Here is a 16725-nt window from a genome sequence, read left to right on the forward strand (position 1 = left end):
GGAAACCAAAAAGACAAGAACCTTAGTGATGTCTTGGTTGGACTGGGAAGGGCATAGTCATTTGACCATCAGGTCTTCCTTGTTTTCTACTTTAGTACATGAACTAGTTTAGGTAACAGCTTGCTGATTAAACAATTGTTTTTATAACATGTGGCCGCATTATTATGTTGTAGGGTGTCACACTCAAACATAGAGTAAATTATTTATTTTCTTGCTGTATTAAAGATTTAGATACCTTATCCCTGGTGCTGGTACGATAGTGACAAAGTTCTTTGAAAACGTTACATATAAAAAAATATCTCAGTACTCTGTCTCAACAACTGTAAATGACAGGACAGATTGGTGCAAAGCAGGGCTAAAGTGTTCACTGCCATTGTACTAGGAAGACTTAGTCATTTAGGAGACTGTTACTCCTCCCACCCCCCCATCTTTGGTGAGGTAGAATGGACAAATAAAATAGTAAGATACTTAAGGTATCCATTGAAATGATTTGATATATCTACACACTGTGAAAGGATTCCTCCCATCTAGTTAATTAACACATTCATCACCATCACTTCACAACTCACATATTTATCTTTCTTTTTGGGGCAGTGAGAACATTTAAGTTGGAGACCATTACATTTTAAAGATGAAGAAATATGAGAGAGATTGCGTGATTCACATGGCAAATTAGTGAAAAAGGAATAAGAAGAGTTCATAACCCTAATATAACATGATTTGGATGTTTTTCAATACTTAACTATTTTGTTTTTATGATTTATTGAATAGGTGCCTTGCACAACTTACAGGTGCTCAATTAATGTTTGCTAAGCAACTTGAGTACTTGTTACTTTCTGTAGCTGCTTATGTTTTCAGAAATGGCTTTTTATTTCAATTTCTTTATGAGTTCGGATTTGTATAGACTGAAGCATAAGTCATAGGGGAATTGTGCCATGCCCCTTTTGCTGGTCTCTCTGTTTTTTAGGGTTAGTTTTAGTTTTGTTTCCTTAGCTGTCATTGCCAGGTAGCCTGCGTTATTTAGCATTTCTCTTTAGTCATTAGTGCTGGATGCATTTGTGCTGAATTGCCCTCCTTTCCAGTAGAAGACTGATTAGGCTGCCATTGAGCACTTGGATGACAGGTCCCTGTCATTTGACTTACCATAAGCTTCCTATAAGTGTTACAGTATTGGGGCTGGAAAATAGTTGCTTCCTGAACTGGAGGATCCAGTGTTGCTCACAATTGTATGAGAATGTTAAAAGGGAAAACTTCAAAATTATTCTCTATCCTTAGGTATCAGATTGGTCAGATTTGAAACATGATTTTTTCTTTTTCTGTTTTTCTAGATTATGAGCTCATAAAGGGCAGAGCCCATGTATTAGTTAATATTTTAGCTTCAATTTTTAGCAAAATAGGTGCTCACTTAGTGAGTTGTTTTGACCTATTTCAGGTTCTGGTTAGTAGCAATAATGATTAAGTAAAAAAAAGGGCATATATTTCTCTCATATTGCTTTGTACCTTTTGCAGTTCATTTTTGAGAAGAGAAACATGAATTGCTATTTTTCTTCAATGAGCTCTACCCTAAACACTTCTTTGGGACTGTTTCACTAGTCCATTTCCATCTAAGTGTTTATTTTGGCAATAGGTTAGTAGTCCAGGACAGGCTTGTGAATAGGTTTTTTAAATTCAGCAGTATGGGTACACACAACATGCAAACATACACATGCATACATATTTTAAACAATATTCATTTTTAAAATTCTGTTGGACTGAGATACCAGACAGGACTCTCTGGTCTGTTGTTTTAGGATTATTGAAGATTTATTTGTGAAGGTTTTCATAACAATGTATTAGTTGAAGGAATTTTGTAAATGTTTAAACTTGTATATTTACTCAGAGCTTTATTATTCTTTCTTTGATTGTAATGCTAATTTTAAATGACATTTAATTTTATTCCAAACACAAAAATTAAAGCAAGAAAAGTAATTCATTCTTTTCTTCTAAAAGATTTAGTCAGCCAATAAAGTTTTTAGCTATTGACTTATAAGATTAATAATTAATAATGAAGTTTTATTGAGAATACCTAGCTATGCTTAGTACTGAGTTGATTAAAGAAATGTGATATAATCCATGGCATGAAGAAATTTATGATCTAACTGAGTAAATAGTGATAAAATCACATATATACTGTATGTACTAAATACTCTACATATCTTATACTATATATGTAGATACTATACTCATATTAGTACTATATATACATAATATGCATACTATATTATATAACATACTACACATAATATACTGTTACACATAACATTTATGTATTTTTAAGTTTATCATTATTTACTCAACTAGATGATAAACTTTTATGCTGTGGATTATATTATATTTTCTTAAAGCATATAAATAAAATGGATATTACACACACACACACACGTGCGCCTGCACGCAGGCATGTGTGTATCACTTTGTTTCCAAAGCATGAATTTTCAATAATATATATTGAGTAATGACTAGTAATGGATCAGGCTAACAGGAAACATTGTGAGCCAAATAAAATGGGTAGGTAGTTCGAAAGGTGGCAAAGGACTTGAGTAGGCATTTCTCCAAAGAAGATAAACACATGGCCACCAAGCACATGAAAAGGTACTCAATATCACTAATCATTAGGGAAATGCAAATCAAAACCATAATGAGATTTTAACTCACGCTCATTAGTATGGTTATCTTAAACAAAACAAAACAAAACAAAACAAAATAACAAGTGTTGGTGAGGATTTGGAGAAATTGGAACTCTTGTGCATTGTTGGTGGGAATGTAAATGCTATAGGTGTTCTGAAAAACAGTTTGGTGGTTCCTCAAAAAATTAAAAATAGGATTACCATATGATCCAACAATCCCACTTCTGGGTGTGTACCCAATAAAATTGAAAGCTGGGTCGTGAAGAAATATTTCCATACCCATGTTCATAGCTATTTATGATAGCTGAAATGAAAGCAACCTACGTATCCATTGAAAGATGAACAGATAAGCAAAATGTGATATACACGCACACTGGAATATTATTCAGCCTTAAAAAGGAAGGAATTCTGACATTTGCTAAAACATGGATAAGTCTTGAGGACATTATGCAGAGTGAAATTAGGCCAGACACAAAAAGACTCTGTGATTCCATTTTTATGAGATGCTTAAATAAGCCCAGATTGTAGAGACAGAAAGGGGCATGGTGACTGTGAGGGGCTGGGGGAGAGGGAATGGAGAGTTATTATTGAATGGGTGTCAGTTTTACAAGGTGAAAAGAGTTCTTGAGATAGATGGTGATGATGGTTGCACAGTATGAATATACTTAATACCACTGACCTGTACACTTAAAAATGGGTAAGATGCTAAATTTTATGTTGTGTGTATTTTACTATAGTAAAAGTAATTAAAAAAAAAAAATGAAGTGAGCATGGGAATGCATAATGCATTTTATTTGTGCTTGTTTTTATAATTCATCTTAGTATTAACTTTTAGATATTTTGCAATCAGGAATGTAGGATACAACATTGAGACATCTTTTTGCTATATTCATTCTCCTTCCATTAGACTTACGTTATATTGTAAGATTATTTCAAACATTCAGTCAACACTAGAAATTCCTTAGCATTTTGAATGATGAATTTGTCCAAATGACATGAAAATCTTATTGTGCTTTTTTTATCTATTATTTTTGAGTCATAGAACACTTTTGTATGTTATTTCAAGTGTTATAGTGTTTATTTACATATTGATACTTACCGCCAACTAATGTTGAATGTAGTTAATATTTCAGCAAAGTAATTGTTATTTATTTTTATAGTATCAATTATTTGTGACTGTCTCTCTTTCTTTTCAGGCAGAAGAAATGCATGAGTAAATTATTAGAATACAGTGCTGATGTCAACATTTGTAATAATGAAGGCCTTACAGCAGTAAGTGCTAAGAATTTCATGAGATTCATAAAATGCATTTTAGAAAATAATATTGAACATGATTGATAGTAATGCAAAGTATAGTACAAGTGTTTCTGAAAGTTCCTTCTTTGTGATAATTAAGACGATGCAGAATGATTTTAGGTATATTTCTCAGCCATATTTATTAAAAGAAAATATGGTTTACCATATTTCTCCTTTTTTCTCCTATTTAAGTTTATGCTTTTCATTTGTTTTAAAGTCTTATTTCCCTAGCTTTTGTCATTGACTTTCAAGGGACTTTTAGGAGCACCTCTGCCAAGGTGTGTTATGAGTTCATTATAGGAAAGTTGTTTTTCATTATGTCCTTTTAAATTCTTTTCATATGTACATTGTAGGAAAGTTGGGTTGCTAGGCAGAAAGGAAAAAAGGTAACAAAGAGAATGATTACTCACCTGTATTCCCTGAACTCAGAGATAATCAGTGTTAATATTTTGGTCTAGCCCTGGCCGGTTTGGTTCAGTGGTTGGAGTGTCAGCCTGAGGACCAGAGAGTCCTGGGTTCGGTTTCCACTAGGGGGATATACAAAAAAAAAATATTTTTTTTTGGTCTATATTCTTTTAGAAGAATATGTTATGTTTTATTTAAACTAATATTTTTATTCATTTTGCCATGCCACTTAAACACTGTTATATTTTTGATGCACATAGATATTATAGGGAGATGGTATGGGATATTTCTGAAGACATTGTTCAAATAAAAATTTTAATCATATTGTCATTACTTAATGAAGCATTATTTGTTTTAGAAGGAGAGACAAATAGAATTTTGTTATTATTGAGAAAGTATTTTGAAGTCATGACAGAAGATGCTTCACTTACTACATTTTACCTTTCTATGTGAGAGGTGATGGGTATATTAATTGAGTGGTGGGAATCCTTTTATAATGTGTATCAAATCATTGCATTATATATTTAAACATTTTTACACTTTTATTTGTCATTTATATCTCAATAAAGCTGAAATTTTTTTTACTTTCCTTTGGTGATATTTATAGATATTGAATCAGTTAATTTGTGAATAGAAAGAATATTGCGGCCCTGGCCAGTTTGGCTCAGCGGTTAGAGCGTCGGCCTGTGGTCCGGAGAGACCCGGGTTCGGTTCCCGCTAAGGGCATGTACCTCGGTTGCGGTTTGTCCCCGGCCCTGGTTGGTCGTGCGGGTGGCGGCCACTCGATGTGTCCCTTCACGTCGATGTTTCTCACTCTCTCTCCCTTCCTCTCTCTCCCTCCCATTCTATCTGTACAAAAAGTGGAAAGATGTCCTCGGGTGAGGATAAAAAAAAAAAAAAAGACCTTTCTGATTAAAAAAATTTTTTTGGCAGGAGTGGGGATTTGGAGGTATAGCGTAAAAAACAAAACAAAACAAGACAAACAAACAAAAAACAGCTTCCCTAAGATTTGAATTATTCTGTGAATGATGTATTAAAGAATAAGTTCAATCATGATTATATGGAATCTATAATTCCTGTTATAATTCAGATATTGTTATATATTGACAATATAACACTATCTGCTCTGTAAAGAAAAATTATTTTGAATATCTACAGTTGCTTAGTTATATACTAATATCACAGAGGTTTATAAAACTATGGAACTGATATAGATTTATCCTTAGGGCACTATCTAGTTATAGGCAAGATAAGATGTCTAATATTAACATAGCTGTTTAATCACATAAGTTTTTTTTTTTTATTCTCACCCAAAGACCTTTTTGCATGTATCTTCAGATAGAGCGGGAGGGAGAGAGGGAGGAAGAGAGAGAGAAACATCGACGTGGGAGAGAAACATCGACGTGAGAGAGACACATCAAGTGGTTGCCACCCACACAACCCCAACCAGGGCCCAGGACAAACTGCAACCAAGGTACATGCCCTTAGTGAGAACCAAACCCGGGACTCTCCGGTCCGTGGTTCGGGACTCTCCTGTCCGTGTTTCGGCACTCTAACCACTGAGCCAAACTGGCCAGGGCTAATCACATTAGTTTTTATCTGCTGATTTCTTCCCCTCCTGAACTTTAAGGGAAATATAGTAGGAAAGTTTTAAAAATTAATTTTTATTTAAAAATTATTCATGCTTAGGCCAGGCCAGTGTGGCTCAGTGGTTGAGCATCAACCCATGCACCAAGAAGTCTCCAGTTCAATTCCTGGTCAGGGCACATGTCCAGGATGTGGGTCAAATCCTCAGTGGAGGGCATGCAGGAGTTGGCCAACTGATGTTCTCTCTCATCGATGTCTCTATCTCTCTCTCCCTCTCCCTTCCTCTCTCTAAAATCAATAAAGAAAAAATTTTTTAAAAAATTATTCATGCTTATATTTAAAGAGTCATTTGCTTTTATAAGGTCTGTTATAGAAAAATAGAAAACCAATATTATACTCTCTTTCTGGTGTTCTCTCCTGTGGCCCTGACTGGTGTGATGTGCCTTCTTTTAAATATGATTTTTTTAATCGAATTTTTTAGAGAGAAGAAATGAGAGAGAGAGAAACATTGATCGCTGCCTTCTGCACCAGGGATTGAGCCTGCAACCTGGGCATATGCCTTGACCAGTAACTGAACAGGGACCTCTCAGTCCATGGGATGACACTCAGTCCCCTGAGCCACACTGGCCAGGCTGGTGTGCCTTCTTTTCTTGGATACTATTCTGACCACCAAGCATGTTTCTGCCTTGTCCCAGACCACCATGGTGGAATTAATTCAACAGTTGGGCTGATTGATCCCGGTCCTAAAGGAAGCCAGGATGGTTAAAATGTGCTGCCACAGAATTGAATAGTTATCACCAAATATGTTGGGGAGTAAAGCCAAGTGCTTCTGAGATAGAAGTAACCTTCAGTCGGGAGCCAAGAGCCCCAGGACATTTTTTACAAAGGGAGAGAATTGTTGCCTGCATACTTTCTAGGCTGGTCACTTTCACAAAAGACTCCATGTTTCTTCATGTGTCTTTCACCAGGAATTTCTTGTATACCTACTATGTACTAGGTAGGCACTTTGCTGGTATGGGGATAGAGTAGTGAACATCACTGACCCCAGTCCTTGTCATCTCCAAACAAGAAAGTCAACAGGCATTGGTGACACAGTGTAATGAACGTCACAATATGAGAAGGAGAGCTATGGAAGTTATAGCAGGGGATCCATCCTCACCTAGAGCATCAGAGGAAGCATCCCAGGAAGTAGCATGTGAGCTGAGGCCAAAGGGACAAAGTAGAGTGTTAAAAGTGGTGCTTGTAGGGGTGGGAGTGGGGAAGAGAGTTCTTGCTCTGTGGAATAGATTGGCAAAGGCTTGGAAATGAGAGAACATGCTTCATTAGAGTAGTCAGCTTAATTGGCATTCAAATAACCCTGGGCTTCATGAAGACAAGACCTGTGGCATGTATAGTTAAGGGGATCACTGTACAGATCTTCAGCTTCTGTATGTGCTCTTTCTCAAGATCTGCTAAAGAATATCCTGTGGTAGAGAGCTAGCCCTTCCCACCTTCACCTTCAAAATCACCTTTCTACCACTTTTTTTTAAAAATCTTTATTGTTGAATATAGAATGTATTACAGATGTTTCACATTTTTCCCCCATTGACCCCCTCCTCCCCACTCCCGCCCCCCTCCCACCTTTTCCCACACTATTGTCCGTGTCCATTGGTTATGCATATAAGTTCTTTGGTTTATTTCTTCCCACCCCCCCAACCCCTTTCCTTTTGAGGTTTGTCAGTCTAGCAATGAATTCGTACTTCTTAATCCCTTCACCCTTTTCACCCATTCCCCCAACCCCCCTCCCATCTGGCAACCAACAAAATGTTCTCTGTATCTATGAGAATGTTTCTGTTCTTCCTGTTCATTTTGTTTGTAGATTCCATTGTTGATAGATATGTATTCATTGCCATTTTGTTTGTTCATATTTTATCTTTTTCTTCAAAAAGACCCTTCATCATTTCATATAATAACGGTTTGGTGGTAATGAACTCCTTTAACTTTTTCTTGTCTGGGAAAGTCTTTATATGTCCATCGATTCTAAATGACAGCTTTGCAGGATAGAGTAATCTTGGTTGTAGGTTCTTGCTTTTCATCAGTCTGAATATTTCTTGCCACTCCCTTCTGGCCTGCAAAGTTTCTTTTGAGAAATCAGCTGACAGCCTTATGCGAACTCCCTTGTAGGTAACTAGCCTTTCTCTTGCAGCTTTTAAGATTCTCTCTTTGTCTTGAACCTTTTGCATTTTGATGATGATGTGTCTTGGTGTGGGCCTCTTGGGGTTCATCTTGTTGGGGACTCTCTGTGCTTCCTGGACTTGTATGTCTGTTTCCTTCACCAAGTTAGGAAAGTTTTCTGCCATTATTGTTTCAAACAGGTTTTCAGTTTCTTATTCTCTCTCTTCTCCTTCTGGCACCCCCAAGATGCGAATGTTGGCACGCTTGAAGTTGTCCCAGAGGCTCCTTACACTATCCTCATTTTTTTGGGTTCCTTTTTCTTTTTGCTGTTCTGATTGGGCGTTTTTTGCTTTCTTATATTCCAAATCAATGGTTTGCTTCTTGGATTTACGTACTCTACTATTGAATCTTTGTAAATTATTTTTTATTTCAGTTAAAGTCTCCTTCGTTTCTAACTGTGCATCGATCATTTCTGATTGGTCCTTTTTTATGCTCTTGAGGCCCTCACTGAGTTCACTGAGGTTCTCACTGAGTTCATTGAGCGTCCTTATAAGCAGTATTTTGAACTCAGCATCTGTTAGGTTGCTTATCTCCATTTCACTTAGTTCTTTTCCTGGGGTTTTGTTCTGTTCTTTCATTTGGGACCTGTTTCTTTGTCTCCTCATTTTGGCTGCCTCCCTGTGTTTGTTTCTGTGTATTAATTAATGAGCGGTATGGGGCTAGCTGAGACCAGATGCTGCTCGTTTGAAAGAATTTAGGAAAAACCTGAAGCAGGATCCAAGACAGGCCAATCTTATGGTTAAGCAAGTGGCAACAGCTTGGGTGGGCCTGAAAGTTGGGTGGGGCGGGGCGAGGTTCTCAGGGAGTCACCAGGGCGGGGCTACCAGTGTGAGCCAGGTTGCTGGAGTCTCAGATATGGTGACTGTCTGCCGCCCCAGGGAAGGGCTCACCAAAGGAACAAAGGCCTCTGACAGCACATTTGTCCCGGAGAAAGCCCCCTCTCCAGCCCTCGCTCCAGTGCCAAACAGCTCAGTTCTTCCCTTTATGTCTCTGGTGCCCATTGAGCTGCCTCCCCTCCAAGCTTAGAGGGAGAGAGTCCGATAAGTCCGTGCGCGGGCCCTTTAGTGAGCTGCCTGGGTTTTGGGTTTCTTAGGATAAATTCCCAAAAGAGGACTCACTGAGTCATAAGGCAGTTCCACTTTTAATTCTTTTGAGGTAACTACACACAGCTTCCTACACTGACTGCACCAGTCTGCAGTCCCACCAACAGTGCACTAGAGTTCCCTTCCTCGCCAGCACTTGTTTGGTTATTATTGATGGTAGCCATTCTGACAGGTCTGAGGTAATATGTCATTGTGGTTTTACTTTGCATTTCTCTGATGATTAGTGACATTGAGTGTCCTTTCATATGTCTGTTGGCCATCTGTATGTCCTCTTTGAAGAAGTGTCTGTTCATGTAATCTTCACTCAAGGATATTTCTCCATTTATCTTCAGATAGAGTGGGAGGGAGGGAGGGAGGGAGAAGGGAGAGAGACAGAGAAAGATGTTAATGTGAAAAAGACACATCGACTGGTCGCCTCCCGCAGGACCCTGAACAGGGTTGGGGATGAACTGCAACTGAGACATGTGCCCCTGAACGGAATTGAACCCAAGACTCATTGGTCCATGGACTGATGCTCTTACTGCTGAGCCAAACTGGCCAGGGCTCTTTTGCCCATTTTTTTTTTATCCTCACCTGAGGACATTTTTTGATAATTTGTTCAGGTAGAGTGGGAGGGAGGGAGAGTGGGAGGGAGGGAGGGAGAGTGGGAGGGAGGGAGGGAGGGGGATAGAGAGAGAGAGAGAGAGAGAGAGAGAGAGAGAGAGAGAGAAACATCAGTGTGAAAGGGACACATCGAGTGGTCGCCACTCACACGACCCAACCAGGGCCGGGGACAAACTGCAACCGAGGTACATGCCCTTAGCGGAAACCGAACCCGGGTCTCTCCAGACCGCAGGCCGACGCTCTGATACAGAAAAATCCCCTGTATATTTTGCCCAGTTTATCAGTGATCACATTTCACAGAACCATAGTATAATATAATATCACAACCAGGATACTAACATTGATACAATATTATTCATTTCCCATTTTACTTGTACCCAGTTTTACCTCTGTGTGTGTGTGTGTGTGTGTGTGTGTATTAAGTTCTGTGCAGTTTCATGACCTGTGTAGGTCCATGGGTCCCCTACCATAGTCAGTACTCTGGACGTTTCCTGTTCCATACCTTTAACCATACCTTTCTTCCCCTTAACCCCCATGACTAACTCCTGGCAGCCACTAATGTGATTTTCTTTTCTAAAATTTTGTCATTTCAAGAATATCTGAATGGAATCATAATGTGTGAAACCTTTTGGGATTGGCTTTTGTATGCTCATCATATTCTTTGAAGATTGATTTAGATTTTTGCGTGTATCAATAATTCGTTGTTTTATATTACTGACCAGTATTGCTTGGTGTAAATGTATCACTATTTGTTTAACCACTCACCTGTGGAAGGACATCTGAGTCCATTCCAGTTTGGAGCTATTGCGAAGAAAGCTGCTATAAACATAAACACTAGTGTACAGGTTTTTTATGTGAACGTAAATTTTCATTTCTCTACTATAAATGCGCAGGAATGCAGTTGCTGGGTTGTATGGTAGTTTCGTGTTTAGTTTTCAAAAGCACTGCCTAACTTTTCTAGAGTGGCTGTAACCTTGGTGTATCCGGCTGATGCTCTCACTAGCTGAGCTACATGGCCAGGGCATGATAATTCTTGATATATTGAAGACACTAGTCTTTTACAGATATTTTATCCAAATCTTTAGTTTGCTTTTTTTTTTTGGTATGTACCCATAGCGGGAACCAAACCTGGGTCTCTCTGGTCCGCAGGCCGATGCTCCAACCGCTGAGCCAAACCGGCCAGGGCTTTTTAATTTGCTTTTTAAAATTCTTAACAGGGTGTTTTGTAGTACAAAAGTTTTAAATTTTGATGAAGTCCATTATATCAGTTTTTATATGGATTGTGCTTTTGGTATCAAGTTTAAGAACTCTGCCTAGCTCTAGATTGTGAAGATTTTCTATCTTTTTTCAAACAGTTTTATGATTTTACATCTTAAGTCTGTGATCTATTTTGAACTCATATTTGTATAAGATGTGACAACTAAGTTTAGGTTCACTTTTTGCCTGTGAAGTCCAGTTACTCTAGTATGTTTGTTGAAAGGCTATTCGTCTTGAATGAAAGCAGTTTTGCATCTTTCTCAAAAATCTGTTGGGCATATTTGTATGGGGTTATTTCTGGGTCCTTAGTTCTGTTTCACTGATGTATGTGACTGTCCCTTTGTCAATACCATACTGTCTTGATTACTGTAGCTATATAGTAAGCCTTAATATCAGGTAGAGTAATCTATCTTCCTTCCTTCCCTTCCTTCCCTTCCTTCCCTTCCTTCTCTTTCTTTCTTTCTTTCTTTCTTTCTTTCTTTCTTTCTTTCTTTCTTTCTTTCTTTCTTTCTTTCTTTCTTTCTTTCTTTCTTTCTTTCTAATTTTAAACTTATTTTTGGTAAGATGTGTTAGCTATTCTGGTTCCTTTGCCTTTTCATATAAATTTCAGAATAAACTTGTCTATAACATAAAAAATCCTTACCGGGATTTTTATTGGAACTACATTAAACCTATATATCAATTTGGGGAGAATTGACATCTTTGTTGAATCTTCATATCTATAAGCACAGTATAAATCACTATTTATTTAGGTCTTAGATTTCTTTCATCAGCATTTTGTACTCTTCAGCATACAGATCTTGTAAATGTTTTAAGTGCACAGCTGAGTATTTTATTTTCTTTGGAGCTGTTGTAAACAGTATTATGATTTTAGTTTTGGTTTCTGTTCACTGACAATATATAGTAATGCAATTGTTTTTTTGTGTGTTGATCATGTGTCTTGAGACGTTGCTAAACTCACTTATGAGTTCTAGGAGGTTTCTGTAGATTGCTTGGCATTGTTTGTCATCTATGAATAGAAATAGTTTTAATTTCCATTCTGTATGTCTTTTATTTCTGTTTCTTGCCTTATATTTTTTTTCAAGTTTTTGAAGTACCTGATTATTTTTTATTTATTTATTTGTTTTTTGTTAATCCTCACCCAAGCATATTTTTTTTTCCCATTGATTTTTAGAGAGAGGGTGCAAGGGAAGGGAGGGGAGAGAAACATCGATGTGAGACAGATCAGTTGCTTGCCTCTCGCACATGCCTGGACCAGAATAGGGGATCAAACCTGCAACCCAGGTATATGCCTTTGACTAGGAATCGAACCCAGAACCCTTCTGTACGTGGGCCACATAGGCCAGGGCTAAGTACTTAATTATTAATTCATTACCAAACTTTTCCTGAGCTTTGTAAATAGCCTCATTAATATGTATTCAGTACCTTCTTGATTAGTTTTGAAGAAGTCTCTCCTGTCCTCTAAGCCAGATTGGTTTATTTCTAGGCCTGCTTCACACTTACTTGGAATATCCTGGATATTCCTTTTGCCTTTCTCCTGTTTTGGGGTTGTTATATAGTTTTTATAGCTATCATTTCTGATAACTATTCTGTTACTGTGCCGGAGCATATTTGCCAGTAGTTAACTAAGAAGGGATCTAGAGGAGGCAAATTTGTTGATACTTTGCATGACTGAATTATTACTTGAGCCTGAGTTTGTCTGATTTTGTAATTGATAATTTAGCTGACAGTAAAATTCTAGGCTGAACATTGTTTTCCCTTAGGATTTTATTTTTATTTATTTAATTTTTAAAAATATGTTTTTATTGATTTTTTCTTTTAGAGACAGAGAGAGAAACATCAATTGGCTGCCTCCTGCATTCCCCCTACTGGGGGTTGATTCCGCAACCTGGGCATGTGCCCTGACTGAGAATTGAATGGTACCTCTCAGTCCATGGAACGGCGCTCAATCCACCGAGCCACACCGGCCAGCCTTCCTTAGGATTTTAAAAGCATGGCTTTGTTGTCTTCTGGGTTTCAGATTTGAAGTTTGGTGCCATTTTGATTCTGATTTTTTTTTAATGAAACCTGTTTTGTTTTTTGCTCTCTAGAAACTTACAGAATCTTTGTTCTTAGTGTTCTAAAATTTCATGATTATATGGCTAAGTTTTGGTTACTTTTATTCATTTGGCTGGATAGTACTGACATTCTATCAACCTGGAAACTCATGTAATGGGAACTCATAAGAAATTTTCATAAATGATTTATTTGATGATTTCCACTCCTCTGTTTTCCCTTTTTCCTTTTTGAATTCATGTTATTTGAATATTGGAGCTCTTGGGCTAGCCTTTTAATTTTTTTGCCTTTTCTCTTGTTGCTCCATTTTTTTGTCTTTTTGTGGGAGACTTTCTGGGAGACTTTCTCAATATTTTCTTCATCTTCAAAATCTTCTTTTGAGTTTACATGTCTCTAATTACAGTGTTAATTTCTGAGAGTTATGGTATCCTGTTCATGTTTTAAAGTTGTAGTCTGTATGTTGTCTCTGAGAGTATTAAATAGAGTTTTGTCTTTTGAAGTTTTTTCTTGAATATTCATGGTTTCTTTTCTTCTCTACTTTTTGCTTTTTGTTTATTTTGTCTTTCAAATTAGACACATTTATCAAATGTTTGGTAGAACCAGAAAAAGCTGTTCAAAAGCTCTGAATGCGTGAAGTTTGTTCACTGGGCATCAGTGTAGGGTCATCTGCTTGGGCATTTGCCTTTAGGATTCTTCCTGACGTCAGTTTCTTTAGGCATTTACTTGAGCTGGTTAGCATTCTGGATGCTGGGTAGAAGAGAATGCTGTGGGATTTCGGTATTCAGTGTGTAAACTTTCACTTCATCTTCCTTTTTAAGTGTGTTATTCTTGCTTCAATGTGCTTGGTGTCTTTTATCTAGACGTTTTTGTTTTTAAGCCTCGTGTGTCCTGTCAGACTGGGGAGGGACATTTGCTGGGCATGCAGAGTAGCAGAGGGATGGGGATCTAAGGGTCTAAATCTTATTAAATAAGCTTTCAGCTGATCTGGTCTTAGTTCCATATTTACTTCTGCTTCAAGAGGTGATTAACACTGACTTTTTAAGTCTTTTAAGAGTTCTGTGATCTGAATCACTGTCCTTGGCTTTCTCTACTGTTGGTTCAGGGTTCAGCTTTTGGTTCTGACAAGTTAAACAAAAGCTTCCAGCTTCCAAAATTTGTTGCTATTGTAGTCTTTTTTTTTTTATTGTAGTGGGTATGTCCTTTAAGATAAAGTACTCTTTATTGTCATTTCATTGGTGTTTGGGAAAGAAGTAGATCTGATGCTTGTGTTCAAGCTGCCATTTTAAAACAAGTTCATATATATATATATATATATATATATATATCGCAAGTTTAGTATCAAGCAAGAGGAAACTTTGCTTAACACTATGGAATATTTTAAGACTTGAGTTACAGAAGAATATTACATTATTTGCACTCATAATTGGCTTTCCTTTTAACATATGTTGGAAAGAAAAACTTTCATATGGCTAAAAGATAAAATAACTAAATTCTATGGGAATCTTTAAAATTAAAGGTGAAGCTTATGTGAAAGGATGGATTAACATATTTGGTAAACCTTTTTCCATTGATGTTTTTAGATAGAGTGAAAAGGAGGGAGAGAGAAACATCGATGTGAGAGAGACACATTGATTGGCTGCCTCCTGCATGACCCTGACCAGGGCCCAGGATCGAACCTGCAACCTAGGCACGTGCCCTTGACTGGAATCAAACCTGATAGTGGACCAACACTCTAACCACTGAACCAAACTGGCCAGGATGTAAACCTATTTTTTTAATACTAGTTAATGAAAGCTGTTTCTTTTTCCTTTTGATAACCTATTTTTGCATATACAGACTGGAAATAACAAAATTTTACGCCTTTTTTTCCTGCCCAGATTGATGTTCCCACAAAGTAGTTTTAAGTTCCATTTATTCAGATTTTAAGCATTTTGATTTATACAAAAAGGGATTGTTCATAGAAAAAACTGACTTTGAACAGTATACAGCAGATAGGCTATTTCACATCAGACAGAACAATCAGTATTGGCCACAGGGCTGGTCTCTAGACATTCTTCACTGTCCTTGCTAAAGATGCTTTGTGTCTACAGTTAGTCCATTTCTCTTGCCCATAGGAATTGTATGTCTTGTTACTGAGTCCATGTCCATAATCATTATGATCTGTTTTTTAATGGAAAAAAAATCCAATGAAAATGCATGGTTAGCATAGTCCAAAGTTTTAACATTGATTATCTTTGAGCAGTAGATTTATTGGTGTTTGTATTTTTTTTATCTTCCCTATATATTTTATTATTTATATATGATACATGAGTTCTTGTAGAATACAGGAAGTAAAGACTATGACACCTGTGTTAATTAATTTTTAACTTGTTTGCTTCTGGGGAGGGAAAACTATTCAGTACCTTTTCTCTAGAGACAAGCTTTTCATAGAGTCCAGGTTCATCTAAGAAGCAGAGTATTTGGTGATCTTAAGTCTAAACGTAATTACTTTGAAACATGAAGTTCTTGATTTTGAAATACATGATGGTGTAACCTATATCTTGTTGCATATTTTCCCCATATAAAAACTTAGGAAAAAAATATAGGCTTAAATGTTAATTTTAGTGTGTATGTTATGCTCACAATTGGGAAATAATAGCATTATTTATTTGTTGTTTTTATATGCAACACTCTTGCATAAATGTTAAGTAACTAAATGGCTGCACAGATACACTGGCTGGCTGTGAATGGGCGGACAGAACTACTCCATGACCTTGTACAACATGTCAGTGACGTCGATGTTGAGGACGCAATGGGGCAGACAGCGCTGCATGTGGCCTGCCAGAATGGTCACAAGACGGTAAATTTAGCTGGAGAACTTTAAGTTGCATGTGTTTATTTTTGAAAACTGTGCATAATTGGGAACATGAAGCATCATAGCAAAATCTTGTTACAACATTTCTGCATCATACAGACTTCTGATTAATATATTTTATGTGGAAAAAAGGAATAGAAAATAGTGCTTTTAAATCTGTTTAAAAAATTTGTAATTTGGATTTCAACTTTATTTCTGATTCATCTATTTTTAAATAGCTGAATATATTAAAATTTTAAAAGTAATGTTCACATGTATTTTAACACCTGTATTTTGTTCTCAGTTTTATCAACTAACGTTCATATTTTATTTTATTTTTTACTACTAAGGCTCAGTTCTTGGGATTAGATAGTAAAGAAAGTGAATACTGACATTGCTTAAATAGCTAAACTTGGGTTATCATATTTGTCTACTGTCTTGGAATATGATGCAAGCACTAGAATGACAGTTTTCTTTCTGACTCTAGATTTGTAAAATCATGCATTTGTTTTATAGCAACACTTTTTTGTTATTTCTATGTACAAACATTTGGCTTTTAAAATTACTAATAGTTTTCTCTCTCATTTGGAGACTTTGCTGCCGTATATAAAGGTTGTTAGCTAAAGATTATAGGTGAAATTCTGCTTTGATATAATTTCCTTTTTACTTTCAGGTTTTTTTCACATTTACTATTACTGATAATAGA

The 16725-nt window shown here is 36.8% G+C and overlaps 1 protein-coding gene across 14 annotated transcripts in view; it reads left to right on the top strand.

Moving 5' to 3' along the window:
- The window catches only part of HACE1 (HECT domain and ankyrin repeat containing E3 ubiquitin protein ligase 1), a 109550-nt gene that overhangs the window by 12285 nt on the left and 80540 nt on the right, over positions 1 to 16725 (top strand). For 9 of the 14 annotated variants that reach the window (XM_036247987.1, XM_036247986.1, XM_036247991.1 and 6 more), the window contains 2 exons: positions 3863 to 3938; positions 15894 to 16025. In XM_036247987.1, coding sequence (XP_036103880.1) covers positions 3863 to 3938; positions 15894 to 16025 — 208 coding nt within the window. Of the gene's footprint in view, positions 1 to 3858; positions 3939 to 15849; positions 16026 to 16725 lie in introns of those variants that run through there. The other 5 variants (XM_036247992.1, XM_036247995.1, XM_036247996.1 and 2 more) reach the window with 4 other exon arrangements.

The sequence above is a fragment of the Molossus molossus genome, unplaced genomic scaffold (assembly GCF_014108415.1).
Source record: "Molossus molossus isolate mMolMol1 unplaced genomic scaffold, mMolMol1.p scaffold_m16_p_8, whole genome shotgun sequence".
Classification (NCBI taxonomy): Eukaryota; Metazoa; Chordata; class Mammalia; order Chiroptera; family Molossidae; genus Molossus; species Molossus molossus.